This window comes from Oncorhynchus masou, chromosome 31, assembly GCF_036934945.1.
Source record: "Oncorhynchus masou masou isolate Uvic2021 chromosome 31, UVic_Omas_1.1, whole genome shotgun sequence".
NCBI lineage: Eukaryota > Metazoa > Chordata > Actinopteri > Salmoniformes > Salmonidae > Oncorhynchus > Oncorhynchus masou.
In genome coordinates this window covers 88,708,976-88,726,373 of record NC_088242.1, presented here as the reverse complement: position 1 = coordinate 88,726,373, position 17,398 = coordinate 88,708,976, and the positions used below count along the sequence as shown (strand labels likewise).

The following is a 17,398-nucleotide window of genomic DNA, read 5'->3' as shown; positions in this document are numbered from 1 at the left end:
CTGGGTTCTGCTGACTATTCGTGGCTCAGTTGGTTAAGTGACTGTTTCTCACTCCGGAGACCCAGGTTCGAAACCGGGTCCTGACACAATATCTATTCAAATTATTTTCCTCCTGCGACGGAATGGGTCACATTAAGATCCGACTTCTGCACACACATATTCTGTGCTATGGTTAAACTTGCGCATGTTAAATACACACGTGTTTGCATATCGAACCAAATCAAATGTTATTTGTCACATAGCCAAATATAACAGGTGTAGACCTTAACGTGAAATGCTTACTTACAAGCCCTTAACCAACAATGCTGTTCAAGAAATGGAGTTAATAAAATATTTACTAGATATACTAAAGTAAAAAATTTAATTAAATCAAAAAGTAACACAAGAAAATGACATAATAGCGAGGCTATATACAGGGGGTACTGGTACTGAGTCAATGTGCGGGGGTACAGGTTAGTTGAGGTAATTTGTAAAGTGACTATGCATAGATAATAAACAGCGAGTAGCAGCAGTTTAAAAACAATGTAAATAGTCCGGGTGGCCATTTGATGAATTGTTCAGCAGTCTTATTGCTTGGGGGTAGAAGCTGTTAAGGAGCCTGTTGGTTCTAGACTTGGCGCTCCGGTACCGGAGGGTGACTGGAGTCTGACAATTTTATAGGCCTTCCTCTGACACCGTCTAGTATGTGTGTGTGTGTTATGCACGTGTGTGTGTGTAAGAGCATGTGTACCCATACACACATTTGTGCGTGTGTACGTCTCCACATATCCAAGTCTGTGTGTAAGCTCACATACACCACCAGCCCCCCTCTCTCCGGCCAGCCTTCCTTCCTGTCAAAGCAAACAGGTCTGAACAAGGAGGCAGTGTGTGGACACGCTCGGCCCTAATTACGTGATTACCAGGAAAGCTCACCAGCAGACATCACATTCACAAATAAATGTCAGAACCAACAGCAAGGGAAATAACTCACTGGTCTAAGGGTGCATCCCAAGTGGAACACTGTTACCTATATAGTGCACTACTTCTAACCAGAGCCCGTATTGGCCCTGGTCAAACGTAGTGCACTATAATGGGAATTAGGGTGCCATTTGGGACCTACAGTTAGCCTCACTAACAGAGACAGATATACAGATGTACACACACCAGCACCAAACCACAGTCCGTCTTTGACTGGGGGGAGAGCTTCAGTGTTTGACTGGGGGGAGAGCTTCAGTGTTTGACTGGGGGGAGAGCTTCAGTGTTTGACTGGGGGGAGAGCTTCAGTGTTTCAGTGTTTGACTGGGGGAGAGCTTCCGTGTGTGACTGGGGGAGAGCTGTTTGACTGGGGGGAGAGTTTCAGTGTTTGACTGGGGGAGAGTTTCAGTGTGTGACTGGGGGAGAGTTTCAGTGTTTGACTGGGGGAGAGCTTCAGTGTTTGACTGGGGGAGAGTTTCCGTGTGTGACTGGGGGAGAGTTTCAGTGTTTGACTGGGGGAGAGTTTCAGTGTTTGACTGGGGGAGAGCTTCACTGTTTGACTGGGGGGAGAGCTTCAGTGTTAGACTGGGGGAGAGTGTTCTGGGGGAGTGTGTGACTGGGGGAGAGTTTCAGTGTTAGACTGGGGGAGAGTTTCAGTGTTTGACTGGGGGAGAGCTTCACTGTTTGACTGGGGGGAGAATTTCAGTGTGTGACTGGGGGGACAGCTTCAATGTTTGACTGGGGGGACACTGGGGGAGAGCTTCAGTGTTTGACTGGGGGGACAGATTCAGTGTTTGACTGGGGGAGAGACTCAGTGTTTGACTGGGGGAGAGCTTCAGTGTTAGACTGGGGGGAGAGTTTCAGTGTTTGACTGGGGGGAGAGCTTCCGTGTGTGACTGGGGGGAGAGCTTCAGTGTTAGACTGGGGGACATTTTCAGTGTTTGACTGGGGGAGAGTTTCAGTGTTTGACTGGGGGGAGAGCTTCAGTGTTTGACTGGGGGGAGAGCTTCAGTGTTGACTGGGGGAGAGTTTCAGTGTTTGACTGGGGGAGAGCTTCAGTGTTTGACTGGGGGGGGAAGTTTCAGTGTGTGACTGGGGGGACAGCTTCAGTGTTTGACAGCTTCAGTGTTTGACTGGGGGGACAGCTTCAGTGTTTGACTGGGGGACAGCTCAGTGTTTGACTGGGGGACAGCTTCAGTGTTTGACTGGGGGGACAGCTTCAGTGTGTGGCTGGGGGGACAGCTTCAGTGTGTGGCTGGGGGGGCAGTGTTTGACTTTCTCAGTGTGTGACTGGGGGACATTCTCAGTGTGTGACTGGGGGGCAGCTTCAGTCAGTGTGTGACATTCTCAGGGGGGGGGACAGCTTCAGTGTGTGGCTGGGGGGGGCAGCTTCAGTGTGTGACTGGGGGGACAGTCTTCAGTGTGTGACTGGGGGACAGCCTCAATGTGTGGCTGGGGGGACAGCTTCAGTGTGTGACTTGGGGGACAGCCTCAGTGTGTGACTGGGGGGGCAGCTTCAGTGTGTGGCTGGGGGGGACAGCTTCAGTGTGTGGCTGGGGGGGGACAGCTTCAGTGTGTGGCTGGGGGGGGCAGCTTCAGTGTGTGGCTGGGGGGACAGCCTCAGTGTTTGACTGGGGGGGGCAGCTTCAGTGTTTGACTGGCTCCAGGTGGAACCACATGGAGACTAGACAGCAAGTTTGCATCAAACTGAATATAGGATTTCTGAAAATTGAAAATGACAGATACATTTCTGTAGATTGTTCTTTGTATAGCACTTAAAACGTCATTTAACTATCAGACATTAACCCTGGTCTCTGTGTGTGTGTGTGTGTCCATCTGTCCATGTGTGTGTCCCCGTCCAGCTCGGCCAAAAGGATCAAGTGTATGGAGGACGAGGTGGACAGTCCAGGAGAAGAGTCCTACTACCCAGGTCAAGGACGCTCCCCGGGCAGCGGCAGCCAGGCCAGCAGCTGGCACGAAGTGGAAACTGGTACGTACTGCTGTAAACTGCCAACCAACCTACCCGACTGGTGCCAACACTCCTGTAACACACTCTTACCCTGTCCCTGATACGCTCTCTACTCTTAGCACTGTGACTGAACACAGCTTTTCTTCTCTGCTAGAGACATATAGTATGTTTGGGGAGGAAGTGAACTGACAGGAGAGTGTGTGTGGGAACGTGTGTGTCAAGAGTGAGAATGCAGGGTTGTTTGCGTGACTGGTAAAAATACAGGATTGTGTATGTGAGGGTGAGAATCGTGTGCGTCCTGTGTCTTCCCTGTCTGTCTTTCTGTGCATTTCAATCTCACGTGGTCACATTTTTCAGAATGCCTGGGATGGTCAGAAACACCTTCCGACGTCATATACTTTTTTACAAAGGCCATCTGTGTTGATGGGATTAACAATGGCATTAATGTTAACACATTGAAAACCATGGGGGGGGACATAGGGCGCCTGCAGGAATAGACCAAGAGGCGTATGTGTGTGTTCCACACCCTGTATCCTGTACATATGTATGACAGGATGTGTGTGTGTGTGTGTGTATATACCCTTCTGTGTGTCAATGTTCGTCACATGCATGTGTTTGTGTGTGTGTGTGTGTGTGTGTGTGTGTCATTCCGCAATGCCTTAGGCTGGTGGGCTGTAAATCCCTCAGGGTCCTCCTCCGGTGCTTCAGTGGCTTCACTCTGTAACACACACACACTGTTCCTATATGTCTCCCTGTATCTTCTCACCTTTTCCACTCTCTGCTCCCCTTCTTATTTATACTGAACTAAAATATAAATGCAACATGCAACGATTTCAAAGATTTTACTGAGTTACAGTTCATATAAGGAAATCAGTCTATTTAAATAAATTCATTATTCCCTAATCTATGCATTTCAGATGACTGGGAATATACAGTGCCTTGCGAAAGTATTCGGCCCCCTTGAACTTTGCGACCTTTTGCCACATTTCAGGCTTCAAACATAAAGATATAAAACTGTATTTTTTTGTGAAGAATCAACAACAAGTGGGACACAATCATGAAGTGGAACAACATTTATTGGATATTTCAAACTTTTTTAACAAATCAAAAACTGAAAAATTGGGCGTGCAAAATTATTCAGCCCCTTTAATTTCAGTGCAGCAAACTCTCTCCAGAAGTTCAGTGAGGATCTCTGAATGATCCAATGTTGACCTAAATGACTAATGATGATAAATACAATCCACCTGTGTGTAATCAAGTCTCCGTATAAATGCACCGGCACTGTGATAGTCTCAGAGGTCCGTTAAAAGCACAGAGAGCATCATGAAGAACAAGGAACACACCAGGCAGGTCCGAGATACTGTTGTGATGAAGTTTAAAGCCGGATTTGGATACAAAAAGATTTCCCAAGCTTTAAACATCCCAAGGAGCACTGTGCAAGCGATAATATTGAAATGGAAGGAGTATCAGACCACTGCAAATCTACCAAGACCTGGCCGTCCCTCTAAGATTTCAGCTCATACAAGGAGAAGACTGATCAGATATGCAGCCAAGAGGCCCATGATCACTCTGGATGAACTGCAAAGATCTACAGCTGAGGTGGGAGACTGTCCATAGGACAACAATCAGTCGTATATTGCACAAATCTGGCCTTTATGGGAGAGTGGCAAGAAGAAAGCCATTTCTTAAAGATATCCATAAAAAGTGTCGTTTAAAGTTTGCCACAAGCCACCTGGGAGACACACCAAACATATGGAAGAAGGTGCTCTGGTCAGATGAAACCAAAATTGAACTTTCTGGCAACAATGCAAAACGTTATGTTTGGCGTAAAAGCAACACAGCTCATCACCCTGACCACACCATCCCCACTGTCAAACATGGTGGTGGCAGCATCATGGTTTGGGCCTGCTTTTCTTCAGCAGGGACAGGGAAGATGGTTAAAATTGATGGGAAGATGGATGGAGCCAAATACAGGACCATTCTGGAAGAAAACCTGATGGAGTCTGCAAAAGACCTGAGACTGGGACGGAGATTTGTCTTCCAACATGACAATGATCCAAAACATAAAGCAAAATCTACAATGGAATGGTTCAAAAATAAACATATCCAGGTGTTAGAATGGCCAAGTCAAAGTCCAGACCTGAATCCAATCGAGAATCTGCTGTTCACAAATGCTCTCCATCCAACCTCACTGAGCTTGAGCTGTTTTGCAAGGAGGAATGGGAAAACATTTCAGTCTCTCGATGTGCAAAACTGATAGAGACATACCCCAAGCGACTTACAGCTGTAATCGCAGCAAAAGGTGGCGCTACAAAGTATTAACTTAAGGGGGCTGAATAATTTTGCACGCCCAATTTTTCAGTTTTTGATTTGTTAAAAAAGTTTGAAATATCCAATAAATGTCATTCCACTTCATGATTGTGTCCCACTTGTTGTTGATTCTTCACAAAAAAATACAGTTTTATATCTTTATGTTTGAAGCCTGAAATGTGGCAAAAGGTCGCAAAGTTCAAGGGGGCCGAATACTTTCGCAAGGCACTGTAGATGGTCACAGATACCTTAAAAAAACAGGTAGGGGTGTGGATCAGATAACCAGTCAGTATCTGGTGTGACCACCATTTGTCTCATGCAGCGCGACACATCTCGTACGCATAGAGTTGATCAGGCTGTTGATTGTGACCAGTGGAATGTTGTTTCACTCTTTAATGGCTGCGCGAAGTTGCTGGATATTGTCGGAAACTGGAACACACTGTTGTACACATCGATCCAGAGCATCCCAAACATGCTCAATGGCTATCATGTCTGGTGAATATGCAGATCAAGGAAGAACTGGGACATTTTCAGCTTCCATTCAATTGTGTTCGTTGTCCGTAGCTTGGGGCACTCTGTTCACAACGTTGACATCAGCAAACCGCTCGCTCACACAACACCATACTACACGTGCTCTGCGGTTGTGAAGCCAGTTGGACGTACTGACAAATTCTCTAAAATGACAGAGGCAGCTTATGGTAGATAAATTAACATTAAATTATCTGGCAACAGCTCTGGTGGGTGTTCCTGCAGTCAGCATGCCAACTGCACGCTCCCTCAAAAGTTGAGACATCTGTGGCATTGTGTTATGACAAAACTGCACAAAAGTGGCCTTTTATTGTACCCAGCACAAGGTGCACCTGTGTAATGACCATGCTGTTTAATCAGCTTCTTGATATGCCACACCTTGTACACAACATTTGAGAGAAATAAGCTGTTTGTGCATTTGGAACATTTCTGTGATCTTTTATTTCAGCTCATGAAACAAGGGACACTACATGTTGCGTTTATATTTTGCTGTAAATATATATATATATATATATATATATATATATATATATATATATATATATATATATATATATATATATATATTCATATACACAGTACCCATCAGAAGTTTGGACACACCTACTCATTCCAGTGTTTTTCTTTATTTTTACTATTTTCTACATAATAGTGAAGACATTAAAAACAATGAAAAAACAAATATGGAATCATGTAGTAACCAAAAAAGGTGTTAATTAAATAAAAATATATTTTATATTTGAGATTCTTCAAAGTAGCCACCCTTTGCCTTGATGACAGCTTTTCACACTCTTGGCATTCTCTCAACCAGCTTCCAACCGTCTTGACGGATTTCCCACATATGTTGAGCACTTGTTGCCTGCTTGTTTCTTCACTCTGAAGTCCAACTCATCCCAAACCGTCTCAATTGGGTTGAGGGCAAGTGATTGTGGATGCCAGTACATCTGATGCAGCACTCCATCACTCTACTTCTTGGTGAAATAGCCCTTAGACAGCCTGTAGGTGAGTTGGGTCATTGTCATGTTGAAAATCAAATTATCGTCCCACTATGCACAAAACAGATGGGATGGCATATCACTGTAAAATGCTGTGGTAGCCATGCTAGTTCAGTGTGCCTTGAATTCTAAATAAATACAGACAGTGTCACCAGCAAAGCACCATCACAGCACGTCCTCCAAGCTTCACAGTGGGAACTACAAATGCAGGGATCATCCGTTCACCTTCTCTGTGTGTCACAAAGACATGGCGGTTGGAACCAAAAATCGTTAGACCAAAGTACAGATTTCCACCGGTCTAATTTCCATTGCTCGTGTTTCTTAGCCATATCAAGTCTCTTCTTCTTATTGGTGTCCATTAGTAGTGGTTTCTATGTAGAAGTTCGACCATGGAGGCCTGATTCAACCAGTCTCCTCTGAACAGTTGATCTTGAGATCTGTGTGAAGAATTTATTTGGTCTCCAATTTCTGAGGTGCAGTAAACTCTAATGAACTTATCCTCTGCAGCAGAGTTAACTCTGGGTCTTCCTTTCCTGTAGCAGTCCTCATGAGAGCCAGTTTCATCATAGCGCTTCATGGTTTTTGCGACTGCATTTGAAGAAACTTTGAAAATTCTTGTAATTTTCCGCATTGACTAACCTTCATGCTTCAAGTAATGATGGACTGTCATTTCTCTTTGCTTATTTGAGCTGTTTTTGCCATAAAATGGACTTGGTCTTTTAGCAAATAGGGCTATCTTCTGTATACCACCCCTACCTTGTCACAACACAACTGATTTGCTCAAACACATTAAGAAGGAAAGAAATTCCACAAATGAACTTTTAACAAGTTAATTGAAATGTTAATTGAAATGCATTCCAGGCGACAACCTCATGAAGCTGATTGAGAGAATGGCAAGTGTGTGCAAAGAGTGACTACTTTGAAGAATTTAAAATATAAAATATATTTTGATTTGTTTTCACACTTTTTTGCTTAATACATGATTCCATGTAATACATGATTCCATTCCTGAATCCAAGATGGCGTAGCAGTCAGACGTCTTTGTCTTGTCTCGTCCCATGTGTATATATATTTTTCTTCGCGTTCTTTTTAATATTTTTCCTAAACCTCAACTTCAAAATACTCCCCTGCAACCCGCCCCACCCAATGTGGTGTGGCTCTGTTTTTTTTCCTAAAGTATTTCTATTTACCTCCAAACTGGAATACCTCAACTGAAGCTAGCTAGCTAACTAGCTACCAGCTATCGGTCAGCTAACCACTCCTAGCGGTCATCAGCTAACCTTTAGCTCGGAAAGCTCTCACCAGTTCGTACAACGCGTTTCAAAACAGAGCATACCGGACCTATTTTTCTCTCCATATCCCTGGATTCCTACCACAAACTCTGAACCTTTTCATCTGGATCATCACAGCTAGCTAACCGCAACCCAGGTTGACTACTCCTGGCTAACATTTCTGTCCCGGAGCTAGCACCAACTAGCCTGGGGCTAGCCCATGCTTGACCCATCACCCGGCTCACTCCTGGGCTACAATATCTGGACCCCTTCTACTGCCGGTACGGGGCATGGAACCCCACTGATCCTCTACGACTGGAATACCGACATAATCTGCCCAAGGATTCTAACAGGCCCCTCAGGCGCAACGCCCGCTGAAGGCACATTCTGCTAACCTGCTAGGCCTGCTAGCTACCTAGAGCTACTTGGAACGCTACTAACTCCACGACTGGTCTATCGACGTCACTGTACGAAGTGGCAAAAACAGACTTACCCCCATCACGGACTTACCCCCAAAGGCTAAATTGTTAGCCCCGGTCTGCTAAATGCTAGCTTGCCAGCCCCGGTCTGGTAACTGCTAGCTTATTTAGCCCCGTCCTACTAACTGTTAGCGTGTTAGCATCGGCCTGCTAACTGTCTGAATCGCCTTATTCCCAGTCAGCCCAATCACTTACTGGACCAATATGTTCACTTGGTGACGCATGCCTCTCTCTAATATCAATATGCCTCGTCCATTACTGTCCTGGTTAGTGATTACTGTCTTATTTCACTGTAGATCCTCTAGCCCTGCTCAATATGCCTTAACCAACCATGTTGTCCCACCTCCTACATATGTAATGACATCACCTGGTTTAAATGTTTCTAGAGATTATATCTGTCTCATCATTACTCAATGCCTAGGTTTACCTCCAATGTACTCACATCCTACCTTACCTTTGTCTGTACACGATGCCTTGAATCTATGCTATCGTGCCCAGAAACCTGCTCCTTTTACTCTCTGTTCTGAACGTGCTAGACGGCCAGTTCGTATAGCCTTTAGCTGTACCCTTATCCTACTTCTCCTTTGTTCCTCTGGTGATGTAGAGGTTAATCCAGGTCCTGCAGTGCCTAGCTCCACTCCCACTTCCCATGTGCTCTCATTTGTTGACTTCTGTAACCGTAAAACCTTGGTTTCATGGATGTTAACAATAGAAGCCTACTCCCTAAATTTGTTTTACTCACTGCTTTAGCACACTCTGCTAACCCGGATGTCTTAGCCGTGTCTGAATCCTGGCTTAGGAAAACCACCAAAAACCATGAAATATCGATTGCTCACTATAACATTTTCTGCCAAGATAGACCTGCCAAAGGGGCCGGTGTTGCAATCTACTGCAAAGATAGCCTGCAGAATTCTGTATTAGTATCTATGTCTGTACCCAAACAATTCAAGCTTCTACTTCTAAAAATTCACCTTTCCAGAAACAAGTCTCTCACAGTTGCCTCTTGCTATAGACCTCCCTCCCCCCCAGCTGTACCCTCGACACCATATGTGAATTGATTGCCCCCATCTATCTTCTGAGCTCGTGCTACTAGGTGACCTAAACTGGGACATGCTTAACACCCCGGCCATCCTACAATCCAAGCTTGATGCCCTAAATCTCACACATATTATCAATGAACCTACCTGGTACAACTCCAGATCCGTAAACACGGACACCCTCATAGATGTCATCCTAACTAACTCGCCCTCCAAATACACCTCTGCTGTTTTCAGTCAAGATCTCACCGATCACTGCCTCATTGCCTGCATCCGTAATGGGTCTGCGACCAAACGACCACCCCTCATCACTGTCAAACGCTCCCTAAAACACTTCTGCAAGCAGGCCTTTCTAATCGACCTGGCCGGGGTATCCTAGAATGTCATTGACCTCATCCCGTCAGTAGATGATGCCTGGCTATTCTTGAAAAGTGCCTTCCTCACCATCTTAAATAAGCATGCCCCATTCAAAACATGTAGAACTAGGAATAGATATAGACCTTGGTTCACTCCAGATCTGTTTGCCCTTGACCAGCACAAAACCATCCTGTGGCGTTCTGCATTAGCATCGAACAGCCCCCGTGATATGCAACTTTTCAGGGAAGTTAGGAACAACTATACACAGGCAGTTAGGAAAGCTAAGGCTAGCTTTTTCAAACAGAAATTTGCATTCTGTAGTACTAACTCAAAACAGTTCTGGGACGCTGTAAAGTCCATGGAGAATAAGAGCACCTCCTCCCAGCTGCCCACTGCACTGAGGCTAGGAAACACTGTCACCACTGATAAATCCACTATTATTGAGAATTTCAATAAGTATTTCTCTACGAATGGCCATGCTTTCCACCTGGCTACCCCTACCCTGGCCAACTGCCCGGCACCCTCCACAGAAACCCGCCAAAGACCCCACCATTTCTCCTTTACCCAAATCCAGATAGCTGATGTTCTGAAAGAGCTGCAAAATCTGAACCCCTACAAATCAGCCGGGCTAGACAATCTGGACCCTCTCTTTCTAACATTTTCTGCCGAAATTGTTGCAGCCCCTATTACTAGCCTGTTCAACCTCTCTTTCGTATCGTCTGAGATTCCCAAAGATTGGAAAGCTGCCGCGGTCATCCCCCTCTTCAAAGGGGGAGACACTCTAGACCCAAACTGCTACAGACTTATATCTATCCTACCCTGTCTTCGAAAGCCAAGTTAACAAACAGATTACCGACCATTTTGAATCCCACCATACCTTCTCCGCTATGCAATCTGGTTTCAGAGCTGGTCATGGGTGAACCTCAGCCACGCTCAAGGTCCTAAACAACATCATATCCGCCATCGATAAGAGACATTACTGTGCAGCCGTATTCATCGACCTGGCCAAGCTTTTCGACTCTGTCAATCACCACATTCTTATTGGCAGACTTGACAGCCTTGGTTTCTCAAAAGATTCCCTTGCTTGGTTTCCCAAGTACTTCTCTGATAGAGTTCAGTGTGTCAAATCTGAGGGACTGTTGTCCGGACCTCTGCCAGTCTCTTTGGAGGTGCCACAGGGCTCAATCCTCGGACCGACTCTCTTCTCTGTAGACATCAATGATGTTGCTCTTGCTGCTGGTGATTATCTGATAGACCTCTACGCAGACGACATCATTCTGTATACTTCTGGCTCCTCTTTGGACACTGTGTTAACTAACGTCCAGACGAGCTTCAATGCCATACAACTCTCATTCCGTGGCCTCCAACTGCTCTTAAATGCAAGTAAAACTAAATGCATGCTATTCAACCGATCACTGCCCGCACCTGCTCGCCCGTCCAGCATCACTACTCTGGACGGCTCTGACTTAGAATATGTGGACAACTACAAATACCTAGGTGTCTGGTTAGACTGTAAACTCTCCTTCCAGACTCACATTAAGCATCTCCAATCCAACAAAATTAAATCTAGAATTGGCTTCCTATATCGCAACAAAGCATCCTTCACTCATGCTGCCAAACATACCCTCATAAAACTGACCATCCTACCGATCCTCGACTTCGGTGATGTCATCTATAAAATTACCTCCAACACTCTACTCGACAAACTGGATGCAGTCTATCACAGGGCCATCCGTGTTTGTCACCAAAGCCCCATACACTACCCACCATTGCGACCTGTACGCTCTCGTTGGTTGGCTCTCGCTTCATACTCGTCGCCAAACCCACTGGCTACAGGTCATCTACAAGTCTCTGCTAGGTAAAGCCCCACCTTATCTCAGCTCACTGGTCACCATAGCAGCACCCACTCGTAGCTCGCGCTCCAGCAGGTATATCTCACTGGTCACCCCCAAAGCCAATTCCTCCTTTGGTCGTCTTTCCTTACAGTTCTCTGCTGCCAATGACTGGATCAAACTGCAAAAATCTCTGAAGCTGAAGACTCATATCTCCTTCACTAGCTTTAAGCACCAGCTGTCAGAGCAGCTCACAGATCACTGCACCTGTACATAGCCCATCTGTAAATAGCTCATCTAACATGTTCTCATTTAGGACATGTTCTCATTTAGCATACCTGGTTAAATAAAGGTGAAATAAATACAAATTTTAAAAAATGTGTGTTATTTCATACTTTTGATGTCTTCACTAGTATTCTACAATGTTGAAAATAGTCAAAATAAAGAAAAACCCTTGAATGAGTAGGTGTGTCCAAACCTTTGACTGGTACTGTATATATATCCTCTTCTCATAGCCTTACAGTGCAGAGAGATAACACATAAGGAGAGAAGAGGCACACAGCTTTCTCCCTCGCAGACAATGTCACAGTAGAAAGCTCCTTATTCTCCTAATAAAAAGGCAAAGTTTTTACAGCGCACGCCTTAGGCGTTATACCTTACAGGTAGACGACAGGAGTGTGTGTCCATGTGTGTGTGAGCCTGTGAGTGTGTGTGTGTGGAGGGGGAGTGTTTGTTTTTGTTAAAGAGGAGAGGGTGGAGTTGCCAGTGACTCGGAGAAGAGGCCGACCTATAGGATAAGGGGACGGGCAATGGTGTGTCTGTTTCCATGGTGTGTGTTTCTGTGTTTTGTGTGTGAGTGTGTGTGTGTGTGTGTGTGTGTGTGTGTGTGTGTGTTTCTGTTTCATATTCCCAGAGTTTAGGAATAAGACATGATGTCAGTGAGAGCATCTCCATGAGGTAAACAGGCTGTGTGTGTATGTTTGTGTACAGAGTGAGTGTGTGTGTGCATGTATGCTTTTGTGAATGGGGGTGTTTGCTGTTGTATGTGTGTGTGTGTGTGTGTGTGTGTGTGTGTGTGTGTGTGTGTGTGTGTGTGTGTGTGTGTGTGTGTGTGCGTGCGTGTGCGCGTGCGTGTGCGTGTGCGCGTGCGTGTGCGTGTGCGCGCGCACGTGTGTGTGTGTATTTGTGATTGCCTGTGTAACGTGACCCGGCCCTGTTCCACCCTTATGGGAACGGAACATGCTTAATTGATGAGGTAATGCTCCATTTTCTCTCCTAACGCTACACTATATTCACCCTGCCTCTTTTTCTTTCTTCTCTTTTGTTCCCTTGTTTCTTTCCCCCTTTTTCTTTTGTCTCTCAAAAGCTGGATATAAACTGCGTGGCTCGCTAGCTAGTTCGTTCATCTCAAGACAAGGTAAAGATGCATTACTCTTTCCAATTTCACCTCCTATCCTCTGTTGCCCCCCCCCCCCCGTTTCTCTCCACCACCTCACCCCTCCCCTCCCCTCCAAATCAGGACATGGTTATCGAGTTTTGTGGTTGGTGTTTTGTATTGTCTAGGCTGCTCCCCCCTCCTTCCACCTCTCCCTCCCTTCACTGTGTGTGATTGTGATAAACAAAAGAATGGAACTGAAACAGATCCTTGCGGCACACCTTAGGCCATATATCTTATGCACTGTAGTGTGGTGTTCATGTCCATTGGAATCTTAACAGTGCACCATCATACCTACAGTAACTCCACCCATTTTATATCTGTTAAGTGTCTCTCCGAATATAGAACCAATTGTTGTGTCAAATTACAAGGAGTTATTTAGTGTCTTAACTTAGGCCTTGTGTGTCCTATTCGGCCCGCAGGCCTTGTTAAACAACAGAAAACAGCTTGACTGGTAAGATGTCTTGTGAAGACCCAATCAAATCAAATCAAATGTTATTGGTCACATACACATGTTTAGCAGATGTTATTGGTCACATACACATGTTTAGCAGATGTTATTGGTCACATACACATGTTTAGCAGATATTAGCGGCGGCAGTGTAGCCTAGTGGTTAGAGCATTGGACTAGTAACCGAAAGGTTGCAAGTACAAATCCCCGAGCTGACAAGGTACAAAATCTGCCGTTCTGCCACTGAACAGGCAGTTAACCCACTGTTCCTAGGCCGTCATTGAAAATAAGAATTTGTTATTAACTGACTTGCCTAGTAAAATAAAGGTAAAATAAAGGTAAAATAAAAAATTATTGGTTACATACACATGTTTAGCAGATGTTATTGGTCATATACACATGGTTAGCAGATGTTATTGGTCACATACACATGTTTAGCAGATGTTATTGCAAGTTTAGAGAATTGCTTGTGCTTCTCGTTCTGACAGTGCAGCAATATCTAACAAGTAATATCTAACAATTTCACAAAAACTACCTAATACACACAAGTCTAAGTAAAGGAATGGAATAATAATATATACATATATGGATGAGCAATGACAGAGCGGCACAGGCAAGATGCAATAGATGGTATAGAATACCATTATTCTGAAAAGAGAGGGTGTTCTATGCTAAAGATGTGTATAGGTAAGAGGAGTGGAACTGACAGTGTTTTAGCAACATGAAATCTTATTCTTATCTGTTCATATCCAGGAAGTACACCCCCAGGAAGAATGTGACACCATTTTTTGTTGTTGTACATTTTCTGACAAGCAGGCACTTAGATATGGTCATTTTCACCTTTTCATATATTCATAGAACGTTTGGGAATGACAGATATACTAAGGAATGTGGGAACCTTCTATAGCAATATAGAGTGGAAAAGAGGTCGTGTGTTTGGACACATAATAGACACTGCAGTAAATAAAATATATGTCTTGTCCAGGACCCGAGTCCACGCAGATCAGTGCGCCATAGCCAATCAGTAGGCCAATATGCAAATAAGCCATCTGCCACACGGTCCTGCTATCGTTCACTTTGAACTGGACTGTGTGTTTACAGGCGGTAGGGCCTGCCATCGTTCACTTTGAACTGGACTGTGTGTTTACAGGCAGTAGGGCCTGCCATCATTCACTTTGAACTGGACTGTGTGTTTACAGGCAGTACTTTGGGCCTGCCATCATTCACTTTGAACTGGACTGTGTGTTTACAGGCGGTAAGGCCTGCCATCCAGTCGTCACTTTGAACTGGACTGTGTGTTTACAGGCGCCATCATTCACTTTGTGGACTGTGTGTTTAGGCCTGCCATCATTCACTTTGAACTGGACTGTGTGTTTACAGGCGGTAAGGCCTGCCATCATTCACTTTGAACTGGACTGTGTGTTTTTACAGGCGGTAAGGCCTGCCATCATTCACTTTGAACTGGACTGTGTGTTTACAGGCCTGCCATCATTCACTTTGAACTGGACTGTGTGTTTACAGGCGGTAAGGCCTGCCATCATTCACTTTGAACTGGACTGTGTGTTTTTACAGGCGGTACAGGCGGTAAGGCCTGCCATCATTCACTTTGAACTGGACTGTGTGTTTACAGGCAGTAGGGCCTGCCATCATTCACTTTGAACTGGACTGTGTGTTTACAGGCGGTAAGGCCTGCCATCGTTCACTTTGAACTGGACTGTGTGCTTTACAGGCAGTTCATTCACTTTGAACTGGACAGGCGGTAAGGCCTATCATTCACTTTGAACTGGACTGTGTGTTTACAGGCGGTAAGGCCATCATTCACTTTGAACTGGACTGTGTGTTTTTACAGGCGGTAAGGCCTGCCATCATTCACTTTGAACTGGACTGTGTGTTTACAGGCGGTAAGGCCAGCCATCGTTCACTTTGAACTGGACTGTGTGTTTACAGGCGGTATCATTCACTTTGAACCTGTGTGTTTACAGGCAGGCATTCACTTTGAACTGGACTGTGTGTTTACAGGCGGTAAAGCCTGCCATCGTTCACTTTGAACTGGACTGTTGTTTACACTGGACTTCACTTTGAACTGGACTGTTTTTACAGGCGGTAAGGCCTGCCAGCATTCACTTTGAACTGGACTGTGTGTTTTTACAGGCGGTAAGGCCTGCCATCATTCACTTTGAACTGGACTGTGTGTTTACAGGCGGTAAGGCCTGCCATCGTTCACTTTGAACTGGACTCAGGCTTTGAACTGGACTGTGTGTTTACAGGCGGTGCCATCAGAACTGCTGTGTGTTTACAGGCGGTAAGGCCATCGTTCACTTTGAACTGGACTGTGTGTTTACAGGCGGTAAGGCCTGCCATGAACTGGACATCCAGCCATTCACTTTGAACTGGACTGTGTGTTTACTGTCATTCACTTTGTGGACTTTGTTTACAGGCGTGTAAGGCCAGCCATCATTCACTTTGAACTGGACTGTGTGTTTACAAGCGGTAAGGCCTGCCAAGGCCAGGCGGTAAGGCCTGCCATCATTCACTTTGAACTGGACTGTGTGTTTACAGGCGGTAAGGCCTGCCATCGTTCACTTTGAACTGGACTGTGTGTTTACAGGCAGTTCTGGACTGTGTGTTTAACTGGCCTGCCATCTGTGTGTTGGACTGTACAGGCAGTAGGGCCTGCCATCATTCACTTTGAACTGGACTTTGAACTGGACTGAACTGTGTGTGTTTACAGGCGGTAAGGCCTGCCATCATTCACTTTGAACTGGACTGTGTGTTTACAGGCGGTAAGGCCTGCCATCGTTCACTTTGAACTGGACTGTGTGTTTACAGGCGGTAAGGCCTGCCTGTGTGTTTACAGGCGGTCTGACTGTGTGTTTACAGGCGGTAAGGCCTTTTCACTTTGAACTGGACTGTGTGTTTACAGGCGGTAAGGCCTGCCATCATTCACTTTGAACTGGACTGTGTGTTTACAGGCGGTAAGGCCAGCCATCGTTCACTTTGAACTGGACTGTGTGTTTACAGGCAGTAGGGCCTGCCATCATTCACTTTGAACTGGACTGTGTGTCTCTCCCTGAGTTGCCTATTCACCACAACAAGGTCAACAACTAATGCTAGCCAGAGTCGAGATGAGATCAAATCTAGTGAGGGAACATTAGATAAACCGTCTCAGCTAGTTGGCCATCAAAATTGCACTGATAAATGATGTGGAATAGTAGCCTGCTCGTCCTTCTGCTGTTTGCCTGCCAATGCGTGCTTGTCCCAACTCATGTTTTGACAATCGAATGGGAACTCGCCTGCCTGGCCGCCCATTTGTTCGATGCCAAATACGTTTGATTGGCAACTAAGAGATTTGCTAATGAGCAAAGCGATTCACATGTCTTGCGAGCTAACCAAATGACATTGCAGCATCACTAGCTATAGCCAATGAAAAACAATATGAAGGGAAAAAGTCAATCACTCATCCACTCCTCCAGCCAATGTTAAGCTGTTTTTAGCTTGCTAAAGAAATAGCTAGTTACGTAAATAAATACGCTAGCCCAGGGGTGTCAAACTCAATCAGTGCACGCGCCATTTTGAAACATATGCAGGCCAGAAATAACATATTTTGTTTTTACAAAGAAACTTGCAACTGCGGCCCACACTGGCCATTGTTTTATTTGAAAAAATATGGCGATTTATAATGTCTACTTATATGATGCTGTATATAGCATTTGGACATATTACAGTTTTTAACAATCACTATTTTCAGAACCTTGTGGTCATTTTTCAAAACTCTAGACA

The 17,398-nt window shown here is 45.1% G+C and overlaps 1 protein-coding gene across 1 annotated transcript in view; it reads left to right on the top strand.

The window, feature by feature from the left end:
• Window positions 1–17,398, top strand: part of LOC135525043 (nuclear factor 1 A-type-like) — a 311,631-nt gene that overhangs the window by 263,960 nt on the left and 30,273 nt on the right. Inside the window, exons 6-7 of the mRNA XM_064952810.1 lie at window positions 2,817–2,944; window positions 13,099–13,149. Coding sequence (XP_064808882.1) covers window positions 2,817–2,944; window positions 13,099–13,149 — 179 coding nt within the window. The remainder of the gene's footprint in view (window positions 1–2,816; window positions 2,945–13,098; window positions 13,150–17,398) is intronic.